The sequence below is a fragment of the Erpetoichthys calabaricus genome, chromosome 7 (assembly GCF_900747795.2).
Source record: "Erpetoichthys calabaricus chromosome 7, fErpCal1.3, whole genome shotgun sequence".
NCBI lineage: Eukaryota > Metazoa > Chordata > Cladistia > Polypteriformes > Polypteridae > Erpetoichthys > Erpetoichthys calabaricus.
In genome coordinates, this window is record NC_041400.2 from 169,811,710 (window position 1) to 169,835,802 (window position 24,093).

The 24,093-nt window shown below is 39.2% G+C and overlaps 1 protein-coding gene across 1 annotated transcript in view; it reads left to right on the forward strand.

The window, feature by feature from the left end:
* pde8b (phosphodiesterase 8B) overlaps nucleotides 1–24,093 on the forward strand; it is a 349,017-nt gene that overhangs the window by 304,544 nt on the left and 20,380 nt on the right. Inside the window, 5 exon segments of the mRNA XM_051929508.1 lie at nucleotides 591–789; nucleotides 6,917–7,134; nucleotides 9,806–9,944; nucleotides 12,219–12,386; nucleotides 16,425–16,554. Coding sequence (XP_051785468.1) covers nucleotides 591–789; nucleotides 6,917–7,134; nucleotides 9,806–9,944; nucleotides 12,219–12,386; nucleotides 16,425–16,554 — 854 coding nt within the window.

A 24,093-nucleotide genomic window follows, 5' to 3' on the forward strand; every position in this document is an offset into this window, starting at 1 on the left:
CTTGTCTGCCTGATGTCTTGCATCCCTCATACTAGGACAGAACCAAAAAAGGAAACTAAAAGAGCCGAGATTGCAGCTGAACTCGCCATAACTGAAACGCCTTCTTACAGACACCGGCTCTCTCAGGCAGCACATTATTGCCTATCAGAGTGCAGCAAATTGACGACACCTTGGAAATGTAAAACTGTGCTGAAAAATCTGCATGGGGTTGTATAATTTGGTATCTCCTGTGATTCTGAGTCCTGTAATCTGATGTCCTGCATTCGTTAAGTCGTGTTGTGTATTGTACCACTGCCTTTAGGCTAATTGATGATTACAGACTGGCCAAGAGGAAGATTTTTGCAGTTTTTGCAGTTTCTACAGCGCTTATAAAGTACTTTATAAAGGCAAAACAGATAAAGTGTGGTTTTCCATTCGCTAATGTGCTATGAGAAATTGCCCATTTCTTTCCATTAAGCATATTTATCTTGCAATCAACAGTTTATATTTTTATGTTTCCATTACTTGAAATGACATAGTTGTATTCCTGATTAAAAGTCTCCTAATAAAAGATGCCAAACATAAAATTCATTTTTACATGTGATTCGTAGGCCCCTCACTTACCTTGGACTGAAAATCTTTGCCCAGTTTCGAGTGTGTGAGTTTCTGAGCTGCTCGGAAGCTTCACTGAGGTCCTGGCTACAAGTGATTGAAGCTAATTACCATGCCTCCAACTCCTACCACAACTCGACACATGCTGCAGATGTCCTACACGCCACTGCCCACTTCCTTCGAAAGGAAAGAGTCAAGGTAGGTAGAGCCACATCATTTATCTTGTGTATCCATTTTCTAACCTGGTCAACTCGTTCAAGATTTTTGGGGAGCCAGGGGGCTCATACTAGGAGCATTAGGTCCAAGGCAGGAGCCAACCTTGGATGGGGCATCCATTCACTGCACACAAGCTTTCTCATGCCAGACTAATTTTTATTCAACAGAAATACTGAAAGAAAACTGGAGATAGTGGCAAAAACGTGCCAACTCCAAAGCCTGTGCCATGGCTGGGATTTGAACCCACATAGTGGAACTTTGGGACAGCCGTTTAAACAATTGTGCCATCTTTCTTTACTTATGTTATGTATAATACAATTACCGTATTGTAGTATTATGCTTGGCTCCAGTAGACCCCCGTGACCCTGTGTTCAGATACAGCGGGTTGGAAAATGGATGGATGGATAGTATTCTGCCACAGGTTTCATCTTCTAGTCTTCAGTTTATCTAGATTAGATGCTGCTTTCTTTGATTTAGGTTAGAACACAGGTGTCCAACTCCAGTCCTGGTGGGTTGCAGTGGCTGCATGTTTTCATTCTAACCATCTTCTTAATTACTGAGCCATTTTTGCTGCTGATTAACGTGTTTTGCTTTAGTTTTAATGGACGTGACTCAGACCCCTTAGTTTTCCTTAATGAGCAGCCAAACAATAATGAGACACAAAACAAGCTGCCACATGACCAGCTAACCTGAAAATAAAGAAAGGTGAACGTCTCAGTCGTGTTGGTTTGCTCAGGTCACCAAAACACCTTGACAATGATCTTAGAAAAAACAGAAAATCGACAGTCTGCTGTGGCAGAATGAGAGCAGCAACAAGTCCTGATATTCGATAACGGCTTTAATGAACAGGAAGAATCGGCTTCTCATTAAGAAACTGAGTGGAGTGAAATTGGCTGGAGTTTGACGTTCCATTTCAGCGGGTCATCTGTTTGGCTGCCATTTAATGAAGAAACAAATCAATTCAGAGGACTGAATCCTTAAAAACAGGGCTATTAAAATGAAGGGAAAAGGAGTTAATTAGCAGCGAAAACTAGATACTGATTAGGAAAAGGGTTACAATGAAAACCTGCAGCCACTGTGGCCCTCCAGGCCCGGAGTTGGACACCCCTGGGTTAGAACCTGAACCTGAGCCAGCAGGACCCAAAAATTCCCGAGTGGACATCTGGGCTGCATATTGCAAAAGATTGCAAGGCTTGTTGAGACATTGGTGAAGCAGCCTTCTAAATATCAACATTCATGAGCTAGGCAATCATGGCAGTGTCTACACCGCAGTAGCGAGGGATGTCTGTACCCACAAGCTCATATCCTTTAAATTCCCAAGTGCCCTGGTTCCTCACACCTGTGACCAAATACTGGGGCGTGATGCCCTACAGCCTAGGGTACATGGTAAGTAAACATAGTAAGGCATTGTATTAACATTTGTTTATATGTGTATGTTTGTCACGAGGATTCCATTTTTGTTAATATTTTCACGTTTCACTTTATAAATTGAAAGTAGATTTTCCTTTACATTTTAGTTTTCTTTATTTACATGAAACAATTTTGAAGTTCAAATGAACACAACTGTCGCAATGATGACATAATGGACGCTACACTGTAAATATGGGGGTGGTCACACTTTACATTATCCCTCATTGGATTAAAGCACCTGGTCTTCACTGCGATTGTTTAGGCCCAAATGTTAGGACTTTGTGTTACGACTCCCCTCTAAATCTGACTTTGTGGTATGGCAGGGTTCATGGCGGTGTGCGATTTTTAAATAGATATGAACAGTGTGGCTCTGCCTCCATGGCTGCGCATGCTCATGCAGCCCCAGGATGTTTAATAGGGTGACTGGAGATGATCGCGCTTGAACGTGAGCGGGTTGGAAAATGGATGGATGGATGGTCTCAATGACTAAAACAGCACACCCATGGAGGGATAAAGTAAGAGCCTAGGCAGGAAACAAGAGAGGAGAGAATGAAAAGAAGACAATATGAGAGCAGAGGTTAAAGATGAAGACAGCGAGAAGCAGGAATGATAGAGCCTGTGCAGTATGGTGTGGAGGCAGGTGGTCAGAAGTCATCGTAGAATAAGATGCCAAACCAATAATATCCAAAGCCAGGAAATCACAAAAGCCTTCTGGTGTAAGTTTAGATGTTTATTAAAGATACTGAACGGCCGTGCTCTGTCCACAACATGAAGACATTTTCATACATAGCTTATCATAACTTAACATAAATGAGGAACTTTGACACGCCTGCAGTGCTAATCACCACCTTTGTATGATTGCCCTATACTGACTGTCAGTCATGCCCACCTTATTAGGTTATGCCCAACCATGTTCATTATTCATTATGCTAGTAGCTGACGTCTGTTTAGCATTTTCAAAGACGCCCCCTTATTGCTAATCCTCAACTTGGTCTTTGGCGTCGGCTTTCAGGGTGTCATTTTACATTGGTGGAGTGATTACATGGAAGACTCGGTGCATCTCGGTGCATTCCAGTGTTCTGACTATTTATGGCTCAATGCAATTCAGTGCTTACACCATATTGGTGAGATTACAGTATATGTCAGTGTCAATTTATTTATATAGGACATTTAAAACAACATAGGAATGCTGTGGCCAAAGTGCTTTACAATAAAAGAAGAATAAACATACAATTAACATAAGTAACATAAACAGAAATAAAATAAATGAGCATAAAAAAATAAATAATAAATAGAAGTAATGTTACATAATCACAAAGAGGAAACATCAGTATTACTGAATGTCACGGAATGCAAGTGAATAGAAATGAGTCTTTAATCTTATTTTGAACAGTTCAATTGTAGACGACTCCTTTATGTAATGAGGTAAAGAGTTCCACAGGCGAGGAGCAGCAGCTGCACAAGCTCTGTCCCCCTTAGTTTTACACTTAGTACGAGGGACAACAAGAGACAGCTGACCAGAAGATCTAAGCACTCTGGATGGCTGATGTAAAACACACAATTCAGATAAATAGGCAGGAGCAAGCCCACGTAAAGATTTAAAAACTAGCAACAAGATTTTAAAGTCAATTCGAAAACTGACAGGCAGCCAATGTAAACAAGCTAATATTAGAGAAACAGAGTCAGACTTTCTTGCCCCAACCACAAAGCGAGCGGCAGCATTCTGGACCAACTGTAGCCTGTGTATCAGAGATTTGCTAATCCCAGAATACAGCGAGTTGCAGTAATCGAGGCGAGAAAAGATAAAAGCATGAGTAGCTTTCTCAAGATCCCTAGAAGATAAAAAAGGCTTGATCTTACTTAAAAAACGAAGCTGGAAAAAGCAACTCTTGACTACAGAATTAATCTGTTTCTCAAAAGAGAGGTTACTGTCAAAGATAACACCAAGATTGCGGATTTGAGATTTGTAAAAGACAGAGAAAGACCCGAGAAGTCCAAGACCAATTTGGGCTTTAGCCGATGGACCCACTATAAGCACCTCCGTTTTATTTTGATTCAGATCAAGAAAATTATCAGTCATCCAGGATCTTAGTTCAGACACACAGTTGTGGAGTTGATTTATTGCACAGTTGCAGACGGGAATATAAACCTGTGTATCATCAGCATAGCAGTGAAAAGAAATGTTAAATTTCCTAAAAATCGCTCCAATAGGATGAAGGTATATAGAGAATAAAATAGGACCCAAACACCATATTTAAGAGGAGCAGTAGAGGAAAAAGAGGAATTTAAAGTCACTGAAAAGTGTCTACCAGTTAGATATGACCTGAACCAGTTAAGAGCAGCCCCTTTAAGTCCAACAAGATGTTCAAGTCGCAGCAGCAATATCTCATGGTACTTTAAAGATAATTACATTTCATAACGTTTAGAATCACAAAGTAAAACAAATGCTTAATTCAGATAAGTGCATAATCATACATTCTAATTTCTGTGCATGCTGTATTCTAAATATATATTGTGTGTTTGTATGTAAAAATATCCAGTAAATATTCATGTAAATATATTTCCATTGAGTGTACCCCAGGGGAAGAGTTTGTTGCGCTCGAGAGGGGAGCTGGAGAAAGGGGGGCTCCTACATTCTGGGGCAGGAGTGGCCCCGTTGTGCAGTGTCGCCCTTACAACACTGAAGGACAGGTAGAGGGACACGTGAGTGGGGTTCAGGACTGGCAGTGGGACCCCAATTCCAGATTTTAAAGGTTGACTTGCACCTGTAGGCCTTTCGCTTCTTGATAGGAAAAGCAGAAATTGTAATGAGATGCATTGAGGCGCTTGACTATTTTAATGGAAGGAACTGCCTGTGATTTGAACCCCATTTTGTTACTGATAATTTATTGAAGCCTTTTAACCTTTACTTTCATCTGTTTTTATTTGGGATTATTAATTTTGTGTATTTACTGTATGAAGAGCACTGCACCTTTTGCACATGAGGGATTTTTGTGGAATAAAAGCACTAAGCACACTACGCACTTTACACCTACCTCTTGACTGTGTGTGTCCTCACTTGCCCGGCTCATCCTTAGACTATGACTATTGACAGGTTGAAACTGCCAAGAACATGGAGCTAACCTGGACCATCACAGACTTTTGATTTTTACTTTGTCCATTTATTCTGGTCACTCATTCTTGTTTTGACGTCTCTGGTGTTCTGACTTTTCTTGGTGTATATGATCACAATATCGTGCTTCACTGTCATCTTCTGGGTGTTTTACATTAACATTAATCCTTGGCACTCTGCATATCTTAACATTTGGAATATCCGTACTTCAGAGCAAACATAACACAAAAATCACAATTCCTTTTGGATGGGACCCGACACCTGCTCCCTTAGCGTTTCTGTCCCTAAGACAGTGTGAAGTTTCAAGTCCATCTCTTCAATGACTTGAGTGTACAACCCACTCAAAAATGTAAATATATAAATACTGTACATACAAAACACTTTCCTCCTGCATATTCATTTGTTTATTTACTTGCCTATCAGATTATCTTTTTTTCCTTTTAGCATCACGTGCATACAGTGGCATGCAAAAGTTTGGGCACCCTTGCCTAAAATGTTACCGTGAGTAGATAAGTGAGCTTAGTGTATTGTTTTTGTTTTCTACAATTGTACAGTGAAAAAAAGAAAAGAATAACATGTAAAAGTTTGGGCACCCCTAGATATTTGAGGTCTCAGATAACTTTTCCCAAGGTGGTCTCAGACCTTCATTGGCTCATTAGGACTACGGCTTGTTCACAGTCATAGTAAGGAAACCCCAGGAGATGCAGATTCTCTGACTCCTCACAGCTTGTCCTAATAATCAGCAGCCATGGGCTCCTCTATGCAGCTGCCTAGCACTCCGAAATATAAAGAATTGATGCTCACACAGTAGGAGAAGGCTACAAGAAGATAGAAAAGTGTTCTCAGGTAGATGTCTCCTCAGTTTGTGATGTTATTAAGAAATGGCAGTTAATAGGAACAGTGGAGGTCAAGTTGAGGTCTGGAAGACCAAGAAAACTTTCTGAAAGAGCTGCTTGTTGGATTGCTAGAAATGCAAACAAAGACCCCTGTTTGACTGCAACACACCCTCAGGAAGATTTAGCAGACTCTGGAGTAGTGGTGCACTCTTCTACTGTGCAGTGGCTCCTGAACAAATATGACCTTCACGGTAGAGTCAGCAGAAGAAAACCTTTCCTGTGTCCTGGCCACACAATTCAGCACCTGAAGTCTGCAAATGAACATCTAAACAAGCCTGATGAATTTTGGAAGGAAGTCTTGTGGACTGATGAAGTCAAAATTGAACTTTTTGGCCGCAATGTGCAAAAGTATGCTTGGAGAAAAAAAAGGGTGCTGAATTGCAGGAAAACAACAACACATCTCCAACAAGCATGGCTCCAACGTCAGGCTTTGGGCTTGTGATGCTGCAAGTGGCACAGGGAACATGTCACTGGGAGAGGGAACAATGGATTCCAATAAATACCAGAAGACCTCCAAAACTCAACTTGATGTTTTTTTAGAGAAATGGGGTGGATAGGATTGGTGAGCTTTTTGGGTTAAATGGCCTGCCGTTACAACTGTTCTAATGTTCGTGTAACTTGGCAGCCTCTCTGAATACAGTACATTTGATTTTAAACTTCATGCTTATCTGTCCTTTTCTGTTATTTCCAGGGCAGTCTAGATCAGCTCGATGAGGTGGCTGCTCTGATAGCGGCAACTGTACATGATGTCGACCACCCAGGGCGCACCAACTCCTTCTTGTGCAATGCAGGCAGTGAACTTGCCATCCTGTACAACGACACAGCTGTGCTGGAGAGTCACCATGCAGCCCTAGCCTTCCAACTCACAGGACGCGATAACAAATGCAACATCTTCAAGAATATGGAAAGGTCTGTAGTGCTTTATTTGAATGACTAGATGTGATCAGCTTTTTGTTGCTCATTCAAAAACAGTTGGTACACTGCAAAATCACGTGCTGCCATGTAGCTCCACATGAACATGAAATGCACCAAATGCACCTTTAAGCTAATGTTAGTTAAAGGCTAGTTAATGTAGTGAAGCGACCAATAAATGATAGGTTATAGTTACTTGGTGCCACTTTAGATTAGGTGTCTCTATCTACGCTGGACTTATCTGTATAATTACACAGTAACTAGGTGTTATATTACCTTGTACTTACTGTGTAATACAGCAGAATGCTATCATTAAGTTATCAATTGTAATTGTTACTCCATAATTTATATACCTATGTACTTAGTAAAAATTACAATTGAATACTTAATTATAGCCTTACACTGTATTACACAGTAAAGACAAGGTAATCACACCTAGTTACTCTGTAATTATACAGATAATTACATGATAAGTCCAGCGTAGTTAGGGACACCTAATCTAAAGTCATACCGGTTATTATGAACACTGCAGACTGAAGGTATCAAAGGCAACTGTTTCTGCCATTACATGGCTTTACCCAGCCAGTCCCCCTCCTCAACTGTCTGCCGTGGTCTTGGTTATCTTTGAGAGTAAAACAAAAAATTTTCCATCTGCATCTTGTACTCAACATCCATCACAGTGGATGCCTTCACCCCGTCATTCTCCATTTTTCCACTAACATTTATATGACCAGACTTCCTCAGCTTGTTTCTCCTTACCTCGTGACTTACCATCTAGACTCCAGTTCTTTCCCTAAACTTAGCACTCATCTTCCAGTTTCTCATTCCACTTGGTCATCCTAATCTTAGTCCTTTTTAGCTTTGCTTCATGCTTTTCCTTCATTGACCTCGTCTTAACCCTGAACACCATACAATTTTCTCTCATTTTGCTTGAACCTTTTCACTCAAAAGCAGGCAATTTTTGGCCATTGTTCCTAGTACATTCCAACTCAAGTAAACCTCTGCTTGGCATCTTAGTTAGATAAATATGGTTATGATCAGTATATACAGCAAAAATCTTAGTGGTATTAAACTTCCAAGAAGATTAGTTTTAGGAATTACTTTGGTATTGACCCTCTTGTAGTCTTTGTTAATGATATGACAGTTACGAAAAATACAAAACACAACAGAGATGCCCACCACACATCTCAAATTGGCCATCTGCCTTCTTTCCCAAACCGTCCTCCCTAGGTTTCACCCTAGCATGATGTTTTATGGAGGCAAGCAGGTGATGCTTGTTTACTTCAAAAACAAAAATGACAGCTACTGTATGTCTAAGGCATAGTTTTAGGCATACAATGACAAAAATTGTAATGTTAATTACATTTACCAGTGCATGGTTAAGTCTAATCTATAAGGCTCAAAATCTGTGTATATATATAGTATATGTCTGATCTACAACTCTACACCTTTAGACCAATCTCTGCCAAAATTGGCAGTCCTCCCTCATTTAATTAGGAGAAGACCAGAGACCACAGTGCCTGGCATAATTATTGGGACAAAGACACATTTTTCCCCTGATATACTCCTCTGCTCCACTCCAAAGGGTAGAAGCAAACTGAAGAATCTTATGAAGCAATGAAACACACCTGAATCATCACAAACACCTGTGACGTCAATTGTCCCAAACATTATGGTGCCCTGAAATCGGGGGGGGAGGGAGGGGGGACTATCTATGAAAAGTGTTGTCATTTCTACAGGGTGTGACTGAAATACTGGATATGCCAATCCCCTTAAATGAAAGTCGGCAATGTGCACTTTAATGATGTCTGGAGTGTTTGATTTGTAATTTTAAACTGTGGAACAGAAGTGTAAATCAAGGTAAAAAGGGTCTTTGTCTCAGATATTACGGAAGGCACTGCATGTCCCAGCCCAAAATGTGACTCTGGGGGCACTTTGTTTATTTTTTTTTAACTACAGTTGGAACAACAGTGCCACCTGGTGGCTCAAAGCAAGTGAACACCAAAGCAGACTGAAGCCCGACTAGCAGACTACAGGACCAGAGCTTAAAATTAGTTACCCGTGCAATGCCGGGTGCTGCTTCTAGTTACTAATATGATCAATAAGAAATGCATGATTTAAATTTTAATGAAAGTTCTTACATTAAAAGGAAAAAAGGTTAATAAATTGTCTACGTGTGTACGTTGTGTTTCCATTATATTAATCTGGATAAGAGGGCTGCTACTGTAGCATCTTCTTTTGGGATGAAATTGTTAGAATGGCGCATCATTAGTAGGAGTTTATGAAATTATTGTATTCTGAAGAGGTTCGGCTTTTTTTAAAACTGGTTTTAATATAATGATTTAATATTCTAAAAATTTAAGTGAAACACTGTTCAAATGTGAAATGTGCTTTTAACCAAAACAGTGAACATCTAGGGTTGCAAAATTATCCAAGCATCACTTCTCCAGGTCAAACACTGAAGAGCTGGTGCTCACCCTTTGGCACAGAGTGTAAGGCAGCAAGGCTCCCACTTCACAGAAATGCACACTTGTTATACAAAGTACATTTGATTGTTTTTTATATGATATGATTAAATGAAAAATGGTGATAAGAAAACCTGTGTTTCACAGTAGTGTACAGATTATGTGTGAAACATTCATTTTTCTTTGTTTCATCCAATGTGCAGGACTCAATTTAGAGCATTACGGCAGTCAATTATTGATATGGTGCTGGCCACAGAGATGACCCGACATTTTGAACACGTCAGCAAATTTGTAAACAGCATCAACAAGCCAATTGCGGCCATAGAAGAAACTAGCTCAAATGTAAGTTTCAAGTATTTCTAATATTCTACAGACTATAAAATGTGCAGTCACTTTTATTTTATGATTAATGGCATGCATATGTATAATTTTCCATTATTGCTGCAATCAGAAAATGAAATGAGTTTTTTTGTGCTTGTTATCTATGTCATGCTTATTTCACTTTGATTGCATTGTTTATGGGCCCATTTCTATTGAATTATTATTATATTGTAGAATTTCCCCTGTACTTCAGTTAGCTGCTTTATAGCGCCTTACGTGTATGGCCCTATCTGAACGTGAACAGCTGTTTCAAGCAAAGAGACTTACAAGCTCGACATAAGCAGACCAAACCTACACCTGTGCCAGTCACCAGAGCAGGCGCCCGCTCACCGCTGTGCTACCATTGAAGACGGCTCTTCTCAGCCACTGAGCGCTCACACACTAGCTGCTCTTTAACTTGACCCAAATCAAAATGAATGAAACGCAGTAAAGCCAATAGTAGAAAGAGTAGGAAATGTGTTTGAAAAGAGATGCATTGAAAGATAATTGTATAAGGATACAGATGATGAAGATGACAATGAGTCCCTATGAGTCTGGGTGCATTGCTGCTTCAGTGGGCCCACAGGTGTCGCCTCTGGCAGATGGTGTCTGTCTTATCTCTCTCTGTTTCTCTTCTCTCTGTGCAGCCTGCATCCCAAACTTAAAGGCCTTGCTCCATGTGGTATTAACAAAGATTACATAAATGACTGATAATCTTAAAACCACTATCATGTTTACATGCGTAACTGTGCTCTCCTCTGTGGTAAAGCTGGTGTTTTTGGACATTGCTAGCAGCACAAAGTTCAAATCAATACCCAGAAGTCTGTACTGCAGTCAGTTTCCTTGTCTTTTGTTAGTCCAGGTGACCTGATCGCTGGCTGGTAGTTTTTATGGTATTCTGTCTGATTTGGATTATTTTAAATATTTGCAGTCTATAAGGTCCCCCTTATTTTATATATTGTTTAATTCATAGTTTAGTATTGTGAGTTTAAAAATTTATTAAAAGTGTCTTCATTATGTTTTCCATCACCATACATTCATTTTAAACAAGACTGTTTAAATTTGAGACGCCTGGTTAGTGCAAACTTCTTTATATCAGTGTTTGTTGTGTAATGAATATCCAAAAGCTAAAAGCTGATCATAAAAAATATAAATAAATCAAAAAGTCAGCTCAATTTTTCCTATAACTGATACTTCCTTAACTAAATATTGTTCAAACTGCAACTTACAACATAAGGATACATTTCAAAAATGTATAGACTTCTACAGCCTGAGCACTGGCAGAACAAGCGACTTACTCAGGGTTACCCAGCGAGTCGCTGCTTGGTATTCAGTCAGAAGTTTGTAGTTTAAAGTCTGCTGCTACTGAATGCCTAAAGCCGAAATGTCAGTAAGGGTGTTTAGATTTTTTAACATCAGCCGTATATATCTTATGGTGACAGGCATGCAGACTTTGAAGGTTCGCCCCGTTTTACTTGGTGGAGATTTTGTTATGCAGTATGACGTACACTACAGTGGCTGCCAAGGAACTTTCATCTCTTTCAGATGGTACATTTTTTAATGATTTTGGTCGTGCCACTTTGGTACCGTGATTGTGTCTAAGGTAGGCTTTGGGGTGGAGGTCAGAGGCACGAAGAAGAATGGGGTTCTGTTCGATGAAGAAGAATGGATTTCGACTTGAAAGAGGTAGAAGGAAGGATGGATTTTTACCACATGATTGAGGAATGTTTTAAAGGAGGCCAGATGGATGTTTTATTTGAGGTCGGAGCGAGGGTCAAGCTTTCAAAAACTGAAGATTTCAAGAATCAGTTTTTTTCAAAGTTCTCACATGAAATGGTACTAAATGATAAAAAAGCGACTGTTCCTCTTGAAAATTTCTTAATTTGTGTCTCTTTCTTATAGAAATGAATTTAAAATTCTTTTATTTAGTTATTAAATGTTTGCATATAACTCAAGGATGTGATCCTCAGATATGGTCCCACCAGGCCGCTCAGATCTTTGAACTGCAGCCTCCCAGTAACTCCTAAGACCAGGCTAAAATATGTGGGCGTTCAGCTGTCTGGAGATCTGAGATATATTGATAATTTTCAAAAACTATATAACTTTTATAATTGTGCTTTTATTGTTCTACAGCCATTTCATTACGTTTATTTGTAAAAAGAAATCTCAAATAAATAAAGATTATTATTTTTGTTATTATTAAATCTTCCTAAGAGATTGCTAAGGCCTTTTTGCCTCCTCCGCTCTTTTACATAGAGTGAAAGCAGTGACTGCGATTGTCCAGCCAGCATAAAGAACTCCCCAGAGAATCGCCTCCTCATCAAGCGCATGCTGATCAAGTGTGCCGACGTCGCCAATCCATGCCGGCCACTGGAGCTCTGCATAGAGTGGGCCGGGAGGATTTCTGAAGAGTACTTCGCACAAGTGAGTTGTAAATAATAGACAGTATGTATGTTTAAAATTCCATCTACTCCCCTTCTGAAATTAATTCCATTTTTAAACAACCTTCCCCTTCCTCTTGCTATCTTTAGAGGACAAGGCCTCAACGACTAAAGAAGGTGGTGGGTTCCTTGAATCCAAGGAATTTCCCAGATCTAGATAGCTTGCCTTCTGAGCTCCTTAACTTTTAGAAACAGCACTCTCATCCATGCAGATAGCTTGCCTTCTGAGCTGATTAACTTTTAGAAACAGCACTCTCATCCATGCAGATACTGGACTCTGCTCTCTGTTTCTCCAAAATGAACTCTTGAATGAATTTAGCCATCATAATGTGTCTGGTTGTTCTCACTATCACCCTATTTCTTGAATTTCATTGAAAAATCACTGGCAAGGTTTCTTGCTTTCCATCTGCAGCTGGTTATTTATAAACAAATTAATCTAAATCAGACTGGTCTTATCTGTCCCTGCCAGGCATCAGTCAGTGTTCATCATCTCTTACGAATCTCAGATCTCCTCCACCCTGTCACAATATTCTTGGGCCGCGACAGTAACTCTTAACAACTCAAAACATCTCTCGGCCCCTTTCAAATCCAAAAATACACCAGATAGGGTTGTTCCTTAAATATCGCACTAAAACTCGTTGCTGTTGCTCTATATGCAGATGATATTTTGTTGTTTCGAAGACAGGAGAAAGTCATTTTAAATGAGAGAACCAGGGGATGAACATGAGTCAAAATTTGCGGCAAGTTTGTTAATGAAAACCAAAACTAAACATGGGAATCAAAGTCAGTAAAAAAAACAAGTCAAAAAACGGGGGTTTGGGAATGAACATAACGTCTTTATTAGCGTTTCAAGGTTTATTCGTCAAACTCACTTGGGACATGGCCAATCGAACCAACCTATAAACCCTTGTCCTGATGAGGTTAGGGTCATGAACTCTATTGACATGCTACCAGCAACTGGAGGATGCATCATGACAATAGAATCGACAAAATGGCGGTGTCTGAGAGAAAAGAAAAAATGGCATTGTGGTAATATGTAGATAACTTTTAAACTTTGTTAAGGTGCAAGAAACACAGTAAACAATCTTCAGATTCTGAATCCCTGTGTGTTAAAATCCTGTAATTCATCTAAAATTAGTCAAACACTCTAATAAACGCTTGCATAATAAGTTCTTGAAAATCAGAGATCATAACACTTTCTACGAAGCACTCCTCATATTCTTAGTTTGTTCTTTAACTCTTTCAAGGCTGGTGTCGACAACAGTCAACACATAAAGTACTGAAGGCTAACCCACCAAAGAAACTTATGTTATGTATTATACAGTTTTATCCACTAGATGGCAGCACAGATCATGAAATAAAGATGAATCGCCATTCATTTTTTATTGCAGCATGGCGGCGTCACATACCAGCAGCCACTCTAGTCAAAAGAAATCCTCTCCCAGATATGTGTTTTGTCAGATAAAGACTTTGAACTGTTGGAGGAAAGTGACAATAAGGGTGTTGCTGAAAAAATGTTTTGCTAGTTTTATGTTTTTCACAATTGGTAATAAAAAGGAGTTTGACCAAACAAAAAGCCTCCAAAGAGTTAAAGACCCTGTCTGGTCACAAAATTAACTGGTCAAAATCTGCTCTCCTGCCCCTTCTGTCTGTTTACCCACAGCACATTCCCGTCAAGTTCATTCAGATACTTTGGCATTATCATCTCTCCCCTGTGTAGAACATTGTCTCTCTATTATGTAAAAAAATCCTGAAATGAGACAAGACTTTTTTTAAGAGATTTTTTTCAAGTCCCACGAGACTCTGGCCATGAGATTTTTTTAAAGTCACGCCTTCCTCTCAACCTCTCATTCGTGTGAATGCTTTTGACAGACACAGTTCCTGCTCTCTCAGCTCTTATAAATTTTAATGTTTTCCTCACTTTAAGTTCCCAATTAAAGAAGACTTATTATGTCCAAATCTTATTGAAGAATTTCATCATGAAGGGTTATCAGCAGAAGAAATGAGTACATGGGCAATCCTAGCACTGAGAAACGATGAAGTCAAACAAATTAAAGTGAAAATGTCGATCAGTTACACGGCAAATTGGTTAAATGCGTATCAATAGACTGCTGAATCAGTTGGTGGTGATGGTGCGGAAGATGAAAACATCAACTTACAATATCCTGTGGAATATCTACAACCGTTAACACCATTCAGTCTTCCACCGCACGAATTACTGTAGAAAGAAGGATGTATCCAAGAAAGGTAATACAGTACAACATACGTGGATAACATTAGACAGCAAAGGAGATCTTGATATGCCATTCGTATTAAAACATTAACAGGTTCCTGTTAGAATTGCTTTTGCAAAGACAGTTAACAAATCTCAGAACCAAACCTTTGAAAAAGTTGTTTTACAGTGTACAGTATTTATTAGAGAGAAAGAAACAAAATTCAATCACAGGCAGTTATACGTTGCGTTGTCACGATGTACAGGAAGTCCAAACACAGAATCAAAATTCAATGCGATATTGATGAAATTTTAATTTAACAAATTGTTTTTACTGAAGTTTTACAGTAAAAGTGTAAGTTTAAAAAGTATTTGCGTGTTAATTTCAAAGCCAAACAGAAAGAAACTTGTATTATCTAACTAATAACTCTAATGCAACATGAAACATAATTTACTTTCAAATTATTACATTTTACTATTTTTTACTATGGTTAATTACTCGCTATAATGTAAAACAGTTAGTTCTATTATGCATATGTAACAATTCCCATGAACATAACAATCTATTTAAATTGTACATCCGCATACCCATAAGCAAGTGACAGAACCACAAAGAGGCTAGCATGTAGTGCAGACCCGGGTTGGCGAGCAAAGCAAGCAGGAGGCAAAGCCCCCTAGTAACATCTAACCCTAATCATATTCTTAAGAGTGTCAAGGGATTTCTTTCTTCATGGTCCTTTCTGCCTTTATCGTTTCATTCCAGATTGGCAATTATTAAAATTCATCGTCCCACACTTTTTTGTGTTTGTATGTCTGATTTATATTAATTTTCATGACTGCTAACTCTTGTTTAAAAAGACAAAAAAAATATTTGATAAGTTATTCTCTTCCTGGCTTGTAAAGTTATCATCAAGTGGTAAAAGGTTATTATTTGATGTTTGTTATTTATAATGGTCTATCAAAAGTAAACAGCATGTTTATGAAATTATGAAACAAAAGCCTGTAGATAGATAGATAGATAGATAGATAGATAGATAGATAGATAGATAGATAGATAGATAGATAGATAGATAGATAGATAGATAGATAGATAGATAGATACTTTATTAATCCCAAGGGGAAATTCACAACTGATATGTCTATAAACTCTAACTCCAACTAGGAACTCCAGATATGATTTCATATCTAAATAAAAGTGGTATACATCTGCTTCAGGGCTTTCTTCACTCTAGAAAATTGACTGACAGTATATGGCAGTGTGTGGGTAGGAAACTCCTACTGCTGACATCCACACACAACTTCAGTGTACATCTGGAGAAGCCAGCATTTGTGCCAGTAGTGTCAGCCAATGGGAAAGCACTTTAAAGATGGGATACCAAACAATGCTGAGCAGTCCAGTGGTGGACTCATTGAAACTAAAACTGATGAGCTATTCAGAGATAATCAAAGTGTAAAATGAAGAGAAATGAATCAAACTAGGCAGCAGTGCCTCATTTTGTACACATAGTTTGAACCGAGTTTTACCTCAAGGACAATGGGATCTAAAATACATCAATCAGCATGATGTAAAAAAAAAAAAGGTATGTAGAGTTCATTGTAATAATTTACTATTCAGAATTTTTCTCAAATTAATGTGTCTTTACATTTGGTACAAATGTCACATTATCCAGAACAAAAATAACATACTGTACATTTAAACAAATGAACAACTAAAAGTGAATTCCCATGTAAAGGCAAATCTACACCTTTTCTGTGATGTATGGTTGACTTCTATCTGAAAATCAGAAACCTGCAATGTTCCATTTTTAGACTGATGAAGAGAAGAGACAAGGCCTTCCAGTTGTGATGCCAGTGTTTGATCGAAACACCTGCAGTGTTCCTAAATCTCAAATGTCCTTTATTGATTACTTCATTACTGATATGTTTGATGCGTGGGATGGTAAGTTTTTGTTAATTTTCAGCATATTTTAACCTATGCAAGCATCTCATTGTACTAGATATGCATGGCAAAAGTCAAACATGAACCTAACGTTACCCTTACCTTGCTTTAATAGTGTCTGAGTACTGTTTACCAAAAATATAGATTTAAATGGGAAAAAGAGACTTGACACCCTCCATAAGATAAGAAAGAAAGAAAGAAAGAAAGAAAGAAAGAAAGAAAGAAAGAAAGAAAGAAAGAAAGAAAGAAAGAAAGAAAGAAAGAAAGAAAGAAAGAAAGACTGACTTTGACCACCCACCCTCTGCTACTATATCCTTGGGTCAGATGCAAGTATGTGAGGAGTTTTGGACATGCAAATTATCATTACAGCCCTTATCTCTGTTTCTTTTATTAATTTTATTTAAAAAATGTTCTTTTGCTCTCCAGGTTTTTCAGCATCTCTGTATTTTCTGGCAGATTCAATTTAGTATTCTGCAGATACGCATACTGCACAAACTGTTCACTTAGGATAGGCAGACTTTGTTATCTCACATCGAACTGCTCAGTTATACTATTAAATTTTACTACTTTATTGTTTCAAGTTGTATGTTTGATTACCTGTTTATTGTTATTTACTGTATTTTAATGTCAAGTGGTTACATATTTATTTTTAATACTATTGTTCAGTTTAATCACTTGCACCTGCTACAGTATATTGTTGTGCCACTACAATATACTGTACATGTGCTGTATTGTCGGTGCATATTTCTACTGTATATCACTGTGAATAATAACAAGTTCTTTTTATTGCAGCAAGTACTTTTTTATTTTACTGTACTGTGAGGTGTAATGACAATCAATTGAATGCAAGTAAATGTCCCTTTGGCCTTACAACTATTAGTCCTCCTTCCATAATGAGTGTTTATACCAGGCCACGCACACGCACAACCACATCAGGAGAACATTCACTTTCTGCTTCCTCAGCACGGCTTGGGTCACTAACTTACAGACACCGTTGCTCAAAGTGTTACAACACATTTGTTAGACACGCAAGTAAATATCTGACTGTACTCTGTACATATAACAATATTCCTACTACTGCTTGTATTGCTAATACTGATACACAACATAGGTGACAAGCACCAGTTTCTGTAGAAGATCATAAAATGATTTAAAATGTGGTCTTATTAGATTGTTGGTCGACCTCTTCTGGAAAGCGCAATGTCAGAGATGTCAACCTCAGATTATGAAGAGATGCAGTGGCTGCTGGTTTTCATTCTAGCCTCTTCCTTAATTAGTAACCAATTAGTGCTGTTATTGGAACATAATCTTGATTCTAATTAACTTGCATTTTTAAGATTCAGAATTCTTAATGGTTTCTTTTTTGCTTAACAAACAACTAAACAATAATGAAATTTAAAGATAGCCAGAGATTAGATGATGGCCTGATTTCAAGACATACAGTGCGATGTCACACCAGCGGGTTAGCCGGTGCCCAAACACCACATTACAGCAGGCTAATGGAATCCTGAATAGGTTGCTACAGAATTATAATTGCTCACAGCAAAACTGCAAAGAGCGCTGAACAACCGATCAACCATGGACTACAAATATGAGAAACAGAGAGCAACAACCATCATTCATGGCTGCTGACCAAGACGTACTGGTGACATTGCATGAAGGTTATCAGCATATCAAACAGCAGCAAGAGCCACCAATGAAAAGGTGATGGTGTGAAGGAAAATCAATGACAGAGCACATGCGTAAAACAGTGTAAAAAAAAGTGTAAGACTCATGGTATCAAGTGTTCAGCATAAAAAAAGTTCTTCTAGTTGTCCTGCCTGCACTGAACTCTGTAAAGTTAGATGTGTGTGTGGACTGTGGAGCCCCTTGGCTTCATCATTAAACCAAAGCCCTGATGATTTCACACGTATCCGTCTAGCTACAAGTCACGGTGTAGACTGCAGCGCTGCTGCTCCTTTTTGACGTTATGACTTGGTGAACTTTACCTAGAAAACTGACAGCCCAGAATTCCAAGCACCTGATTGTCTTCCCATCTTTTCCTACATTTTCTGCACCACATACCCCCCCCCCCCCCCCACCACCATCTGCGTAACACCAACACCCCTTCTCTCTCTTATCTTGTGTATATTCCTGTTCTATAATTAACTTATGTCTTCTTCCAATAAATTCATATTATTTGGACAGTTTCTCCATTATTTTTCCTTTTTCACCATTTCTTATGATGGAACCCTTAAATAGCCTGTCATTTACATTTAGAAAGACATAAATTAGATTAGATTATTTATTTATAAAACCACATTTAAAACAATAGAGGTTGTGCCAAAGTGCTGTACAAAAAAGCATTAAAATAAACACAATGCAAACAATCATGCAAAAGCAGATTAATAAAACAACCAATTGTAACATCCACCACAATCCCATCATACACAATGAAAGACAGAAGAAAACAAGAAGGTCTTAAGCCGACTTTTAAAAACCTCGATCGAGGATGAAGACCTGATGTGCAGAGGCAAGTCATTCCAAAGCCGAGGAGCAATAACTGAGAAAGCTCGGTCTCCCCTCGACTTCAGCCGAGATATTGGCACTACAAGGAGCAGTTGTCCAGATGACCTCAATGCTCCTGGTGCCACATATGGGCGAAGGAGGTCGCAGATATATTTTGGAGCGAGACCATGCAAGGCTTTAAAAACAAACAACAAGATTTAAAATCAATGCCACACCTCACCGGTAGCCAGTGGAGAGAGGGGCTAAAATGGGGGAGATGTGATCCCTTTTTGTCGACCCAATCTAGCTGCCGCGTTCTGAACCAGCTGAAGGCACAACAGAGCAGATTTTGGGAGACCCACATATAAGGAATTACAATAATCTAGTCGAGATGTAATAAACGCATGAATGACGATTTCCAAGTCCTTCTGTGATAGAAAGAATTTTAGTTTAGAAATTTGTCTCAGTTGGTAAAAACTGGACTTTACTACCATGGAGATTTGTTTTTCAAAACTTAGTGACGACTCAAAGATGGTATCTAGGTTTCTGACATCATTATGAATCATTGCTGCCAAAGGTCCTAAGTGCATGCCGATTTCAACTGCAGATGTGGTAGGACCAAAAATAATGACTTCTGTTTTAGTTTCATTTAATTGTGAGAAATTTTGTGCCATCCAATATTTAATATCCTCAAAGCATTTCAACAGCTTTTTTACAGATGACGTGATGTCAGAACTAACTTTGAGGTACAGTTATGTATCATCAGCATAACAATGATACGCAACATCATGTTTGTAAAAGATGGCCCTCAAGGGGAGCAGATAAAGGGAAAATAGAAGGGGAGCCAGGATAGAACCTTGAGGGACGCCTTGTGTGAGAGGAGCTGGCTGAGAGAAATTCCAATCCATGTTAATGGACATAGATCTGCCTTTCAGGTGGGACACAAACCATTTCAGTGCACAGCCTTGAATGCCTACTTCATCCTCAAGCTGTCAAATGCCACACTGAAACCCAGCAGGACCAAGACTGCAGAAGAGCCAGAGTCCAAAGTTAATAGAATATCATTTGTTACCTTCAGCAGAGCTGATTCAGTACTATGAAGTTTTTTAAAACCTGACTGAAACACATCACATACATTGTTATCCTCCAGATATGAAATTAACTGCAAAGAAACCACTTTCTCCATAATTTTGGACAGAAATGAGAGCTTAGAAATAGGCCTGTAGTTTGAAAGAGCTGTAGGATCAAGTGTGGGCTTCTTCAGCAAAGGCTGAACAATTGCATGTTTAAAGGTGTCTGGCATTATACCGGATTTTAGACAGACCAGGAGCCAGGAATGTTTTGTGTTTCTGTGCCACACCAGATCACATAAGCATGGTTTTAAATTATTTATTGAAATAATGTAGACCCCCATCTTTAGTTTACATTATATATATTGTAAAATACTGAAATTTCTAACACTGCTGTTTAGGGTTCTGGTTCATCCTCATAAAACGTTACTCAAAAGTAAATTAACTCCACCAGATATAAGGAAGCTCAGGCTGTTGAAAGTGTTTTGATGTTGTATAGAGTTAAGAATATTTGGGTATTAGACTGATAGTAGAGAGACAAATTAAAGTTCATATTTAAAGTTTACAGCATTCATACCTCCATTTTAAAATCTGCTTAATCAGGTACAAAGTCACGGCCCCCAGAACACATCCTGGCTCGACTGGACATTATGCATGAACCCACCTTGGCCACCAGTCCATCACAGGACACCTCACACTCATTTTAGAAAGACTAATCAGTGTAGTCTGTGAGGAAAACCAGAGTACTTGGAGAGACAGGGAAAGTGTGCACAAATGGTGTAAGAATGTTTAGAATGTTTAATGTTAAAATGCACTTCAGTGATTGCCTAATTTGCTTAGAATATGTCTTTCTAATAACTACTGTACATACTGTAGGGTGGCACGGGGGTGCAGTGGTAGCTCTGCCGCCTCGCAGTAAGGAGACCAGGGTTCACATCTGCGATCCTCCCTGCAAGGGGGCTGCATGTTCCCCCGTGTCTGTATGGGTTTCCTTCCACAGTCCAAAGATGTGCAGGTTAAGTAGACTGGTGACACTAAATCAGCCCTAGTGGGAGATTGGGGTGTGTGTTTGTGTGTTTGCCCCTGCCATGGACTGGCACCCTGTCTAGGGTTTATTCCTGCCCTGTGCTAGCTGGGATAGGATCCAGCAGCCCAACTTGCCACAACCCTGATCACAACTATGCAGATTAAAAAATTAAACTAAATAGTGTGACAGATAGAGGCACTGTCACTTTTGACCCCTTGAACCCTCGGACAACATGTCAGACACCAGATAAAAGTCCAAGAATTGACTTTATTATTATAAATAAGTGCACAAAGCACCACTACTCCACACTACTCCAGTAAACAATAAACAATATTCAATAATCAATAATAAACAATCCTCCACTCCCAGACGCTTAGCCACCCTTCCTCCCAACTCAGCTCGCCGCCTGGGATTTCCCATGGTCCTTTTATAGTCCATGACCCGGAAGTGCTCCCAAACCCCTGTCCATGTGATTTCTTAGCACTTCCAGGTCGGATAAAAACCACTCTTTCTTCATCCCAGAAGCATGTCGTTCCTTTTGTCCATGTGACCAGGACACACTTCCGGGTTATAGGGCACGTAGTATTCCCGGAGCCTCCCTACAGCGTCTCCTGGTGGTCCCCATGGTATCCAGCAGGGCTGGTTGTAAAAACTACAAGGTCCATGAGGCCCTGCCAGAATTCGGGGAACTTCCATGCTGCCGGGAGGGCTCCATCTGGCGGCTTGGAGGTGTTGGCCGGAATATATGGCCGGCCATCCCTCACAATAGACAAAGGACAATTCTGCTTGGCCCGTAAAGCTAACTTGTAATGGAATTCCAGTAACAGAATTCTAGTCAGTCTTTATTTAGCTAGAAACGGAACTGTTTGATTTGCCTTGTTTTCACTGGGGTAATGACAGCACACAATTATATGACCATGCAAATTTCACATCTGCAAGTCTGATGCATGAAAATATGACTGTTTGTTATAATAGAGACCTTTTAACACTAGAATTACCAGAGCCTATGAAAAAACTCATAAATCCGGCACACCTTAAATCCGTTCGCATCTCTCCATCAGCGTCTTTCGTCCTGTAAATGTGCCGATTAAGACAAGCAGCAAGCAGCCTGCTATTCCATCCCCCCACCATCGCAGAACTTTCACAAAGTTCCCCCAGCTCATGCCTTGATTGATTATCTGGGAGTGAAGTGCTGGAGTTTTAGAGTGGAAATAATAGATCATTATTTGGAACACATGCATTTCATGTGTGTCCCGTTTCTACAGTAATCTCTGTAAACACATTGTTAAAACAAACTTTTTCATATTTTAGTAATAAATGTTACAAAATGTAGGCATAAACTATAGAATGTGTGAAGCCTGAAGTCCAAAGATCAAATAAACACTTTCACAAAAGGTTCAAGGACGATACAACAGCTTCCGTGGCGTAACGGTAAGATTTGCTGACTTGTAATCAAGAGTCCCTGCTTCGATCCCCACTTCCTTCTATATTTGCCGTTTTCAGTAGTGAGCTGCTCTTATTGTTAATATTTTACAGTACACACATACATTTGGTTTGTGTCTGTAACAGCCACTGTACATTTATAGGACTTGTAAAAGTTACCGTTTTTTTTTTTTCACTTTTATTCTCTCAGTCACGATCACGATTCATACTTCCGCAAATCCCTTGCTGCTTGTCTTAATCGGCACATTTACAGGACAAAAGACGCTGACGGAGAGGTGCGAACAGATTTAAGGTGGGCTGGATCTACAAGTTTTTTCGTAGGCTCCGGTAATTCTAGTGTTAAGAGAAACCCAAAGAGACCTAAGCTGTATAAGACTTGAACAGATACATCTCACATAAGAACTTTTCCTTTGTATTATCAATTTCTCTCTTTATTTTTGTACAAACTTTTTTGTTTTGAATTTTTACTAAAACTTTTAAAACAAAGACACTTGAACTGTGAAATTATTCACGTACGTGTCGACAAGTCACACTCATTGCCTGAATCCCATTAGAAATTAGAAGCTGCAGAGGTTTTGGAAACCAGATGAATGCAGCTACAGAAAGTGTTCATGTTTGCCGTAGACTCGCTTTCTCCTGACAGGATAAGGACAGATTTGCCTCTTGGAAAGATTGTCTCTTCTTACACATTAAAAGGCTGTCTTGTGTTAAGACATTGGTGAACTGAGGCAGAGATGCAGAAGATCACCTCCAGCATGTAACATCTGACTTCTCTCTTATTCACAGCCTTCTCTGTGCCAGTTACATGACCCTCAGCAGTTCTCATGCCTCCTTGTGCATGTTCACATGCTGTGCCGTTTCTCTCTGGTTTTGTCCCTAATTTATCTGTTAATAACAGTTTACTCTGCAGTCACTTGAGTCCTAATCATAACCATGCCTGTATATAAGGAATCTTATTTCAAACTGGCAGAACTCAGTTACTGTGTAATGTTTTGTGTATTCTTGATTGTTGCTTAGTCTTATTTTGCTTTTAATAAGATAAAGTGTCTTAAAAGATTATTATTTTGTTGATTCTGAGAACTGAAACTTTTAAAAGGTGAAAAGAAGCTATGATGAAAAGGTGAAGGTCACCACACAGACGAGAAAGAATAAGATCTACGGAGTTAATGCAGTTTCCTTTGGGATTCATAAACTTTCTATCTATGCGCAGTTGAAAAGAAAGCAAAGGTCAGTTTACTCACCTTTAAAAACTCTTAAGTTCTTGGCTCAAAAAGTATTACTGATCTGGCAGAAACCACTAGGGAGCTGAGCTTTGCATTGCAGCAACAGAAATGAGATACATAGCTGGTGGGAACCTGACAGAACTGAATGTTTTCACATAGGAAAATAAAGAATCCCCTAGAACATCCATACAGTTTCTCAGGACACTACAGACTTAAAGATTAAAGAAAGTGGCACTTGGATCTCTAGCTGGCACTTGAGAATGCTCTTTTAGGCCGGGCCCCTACCAGT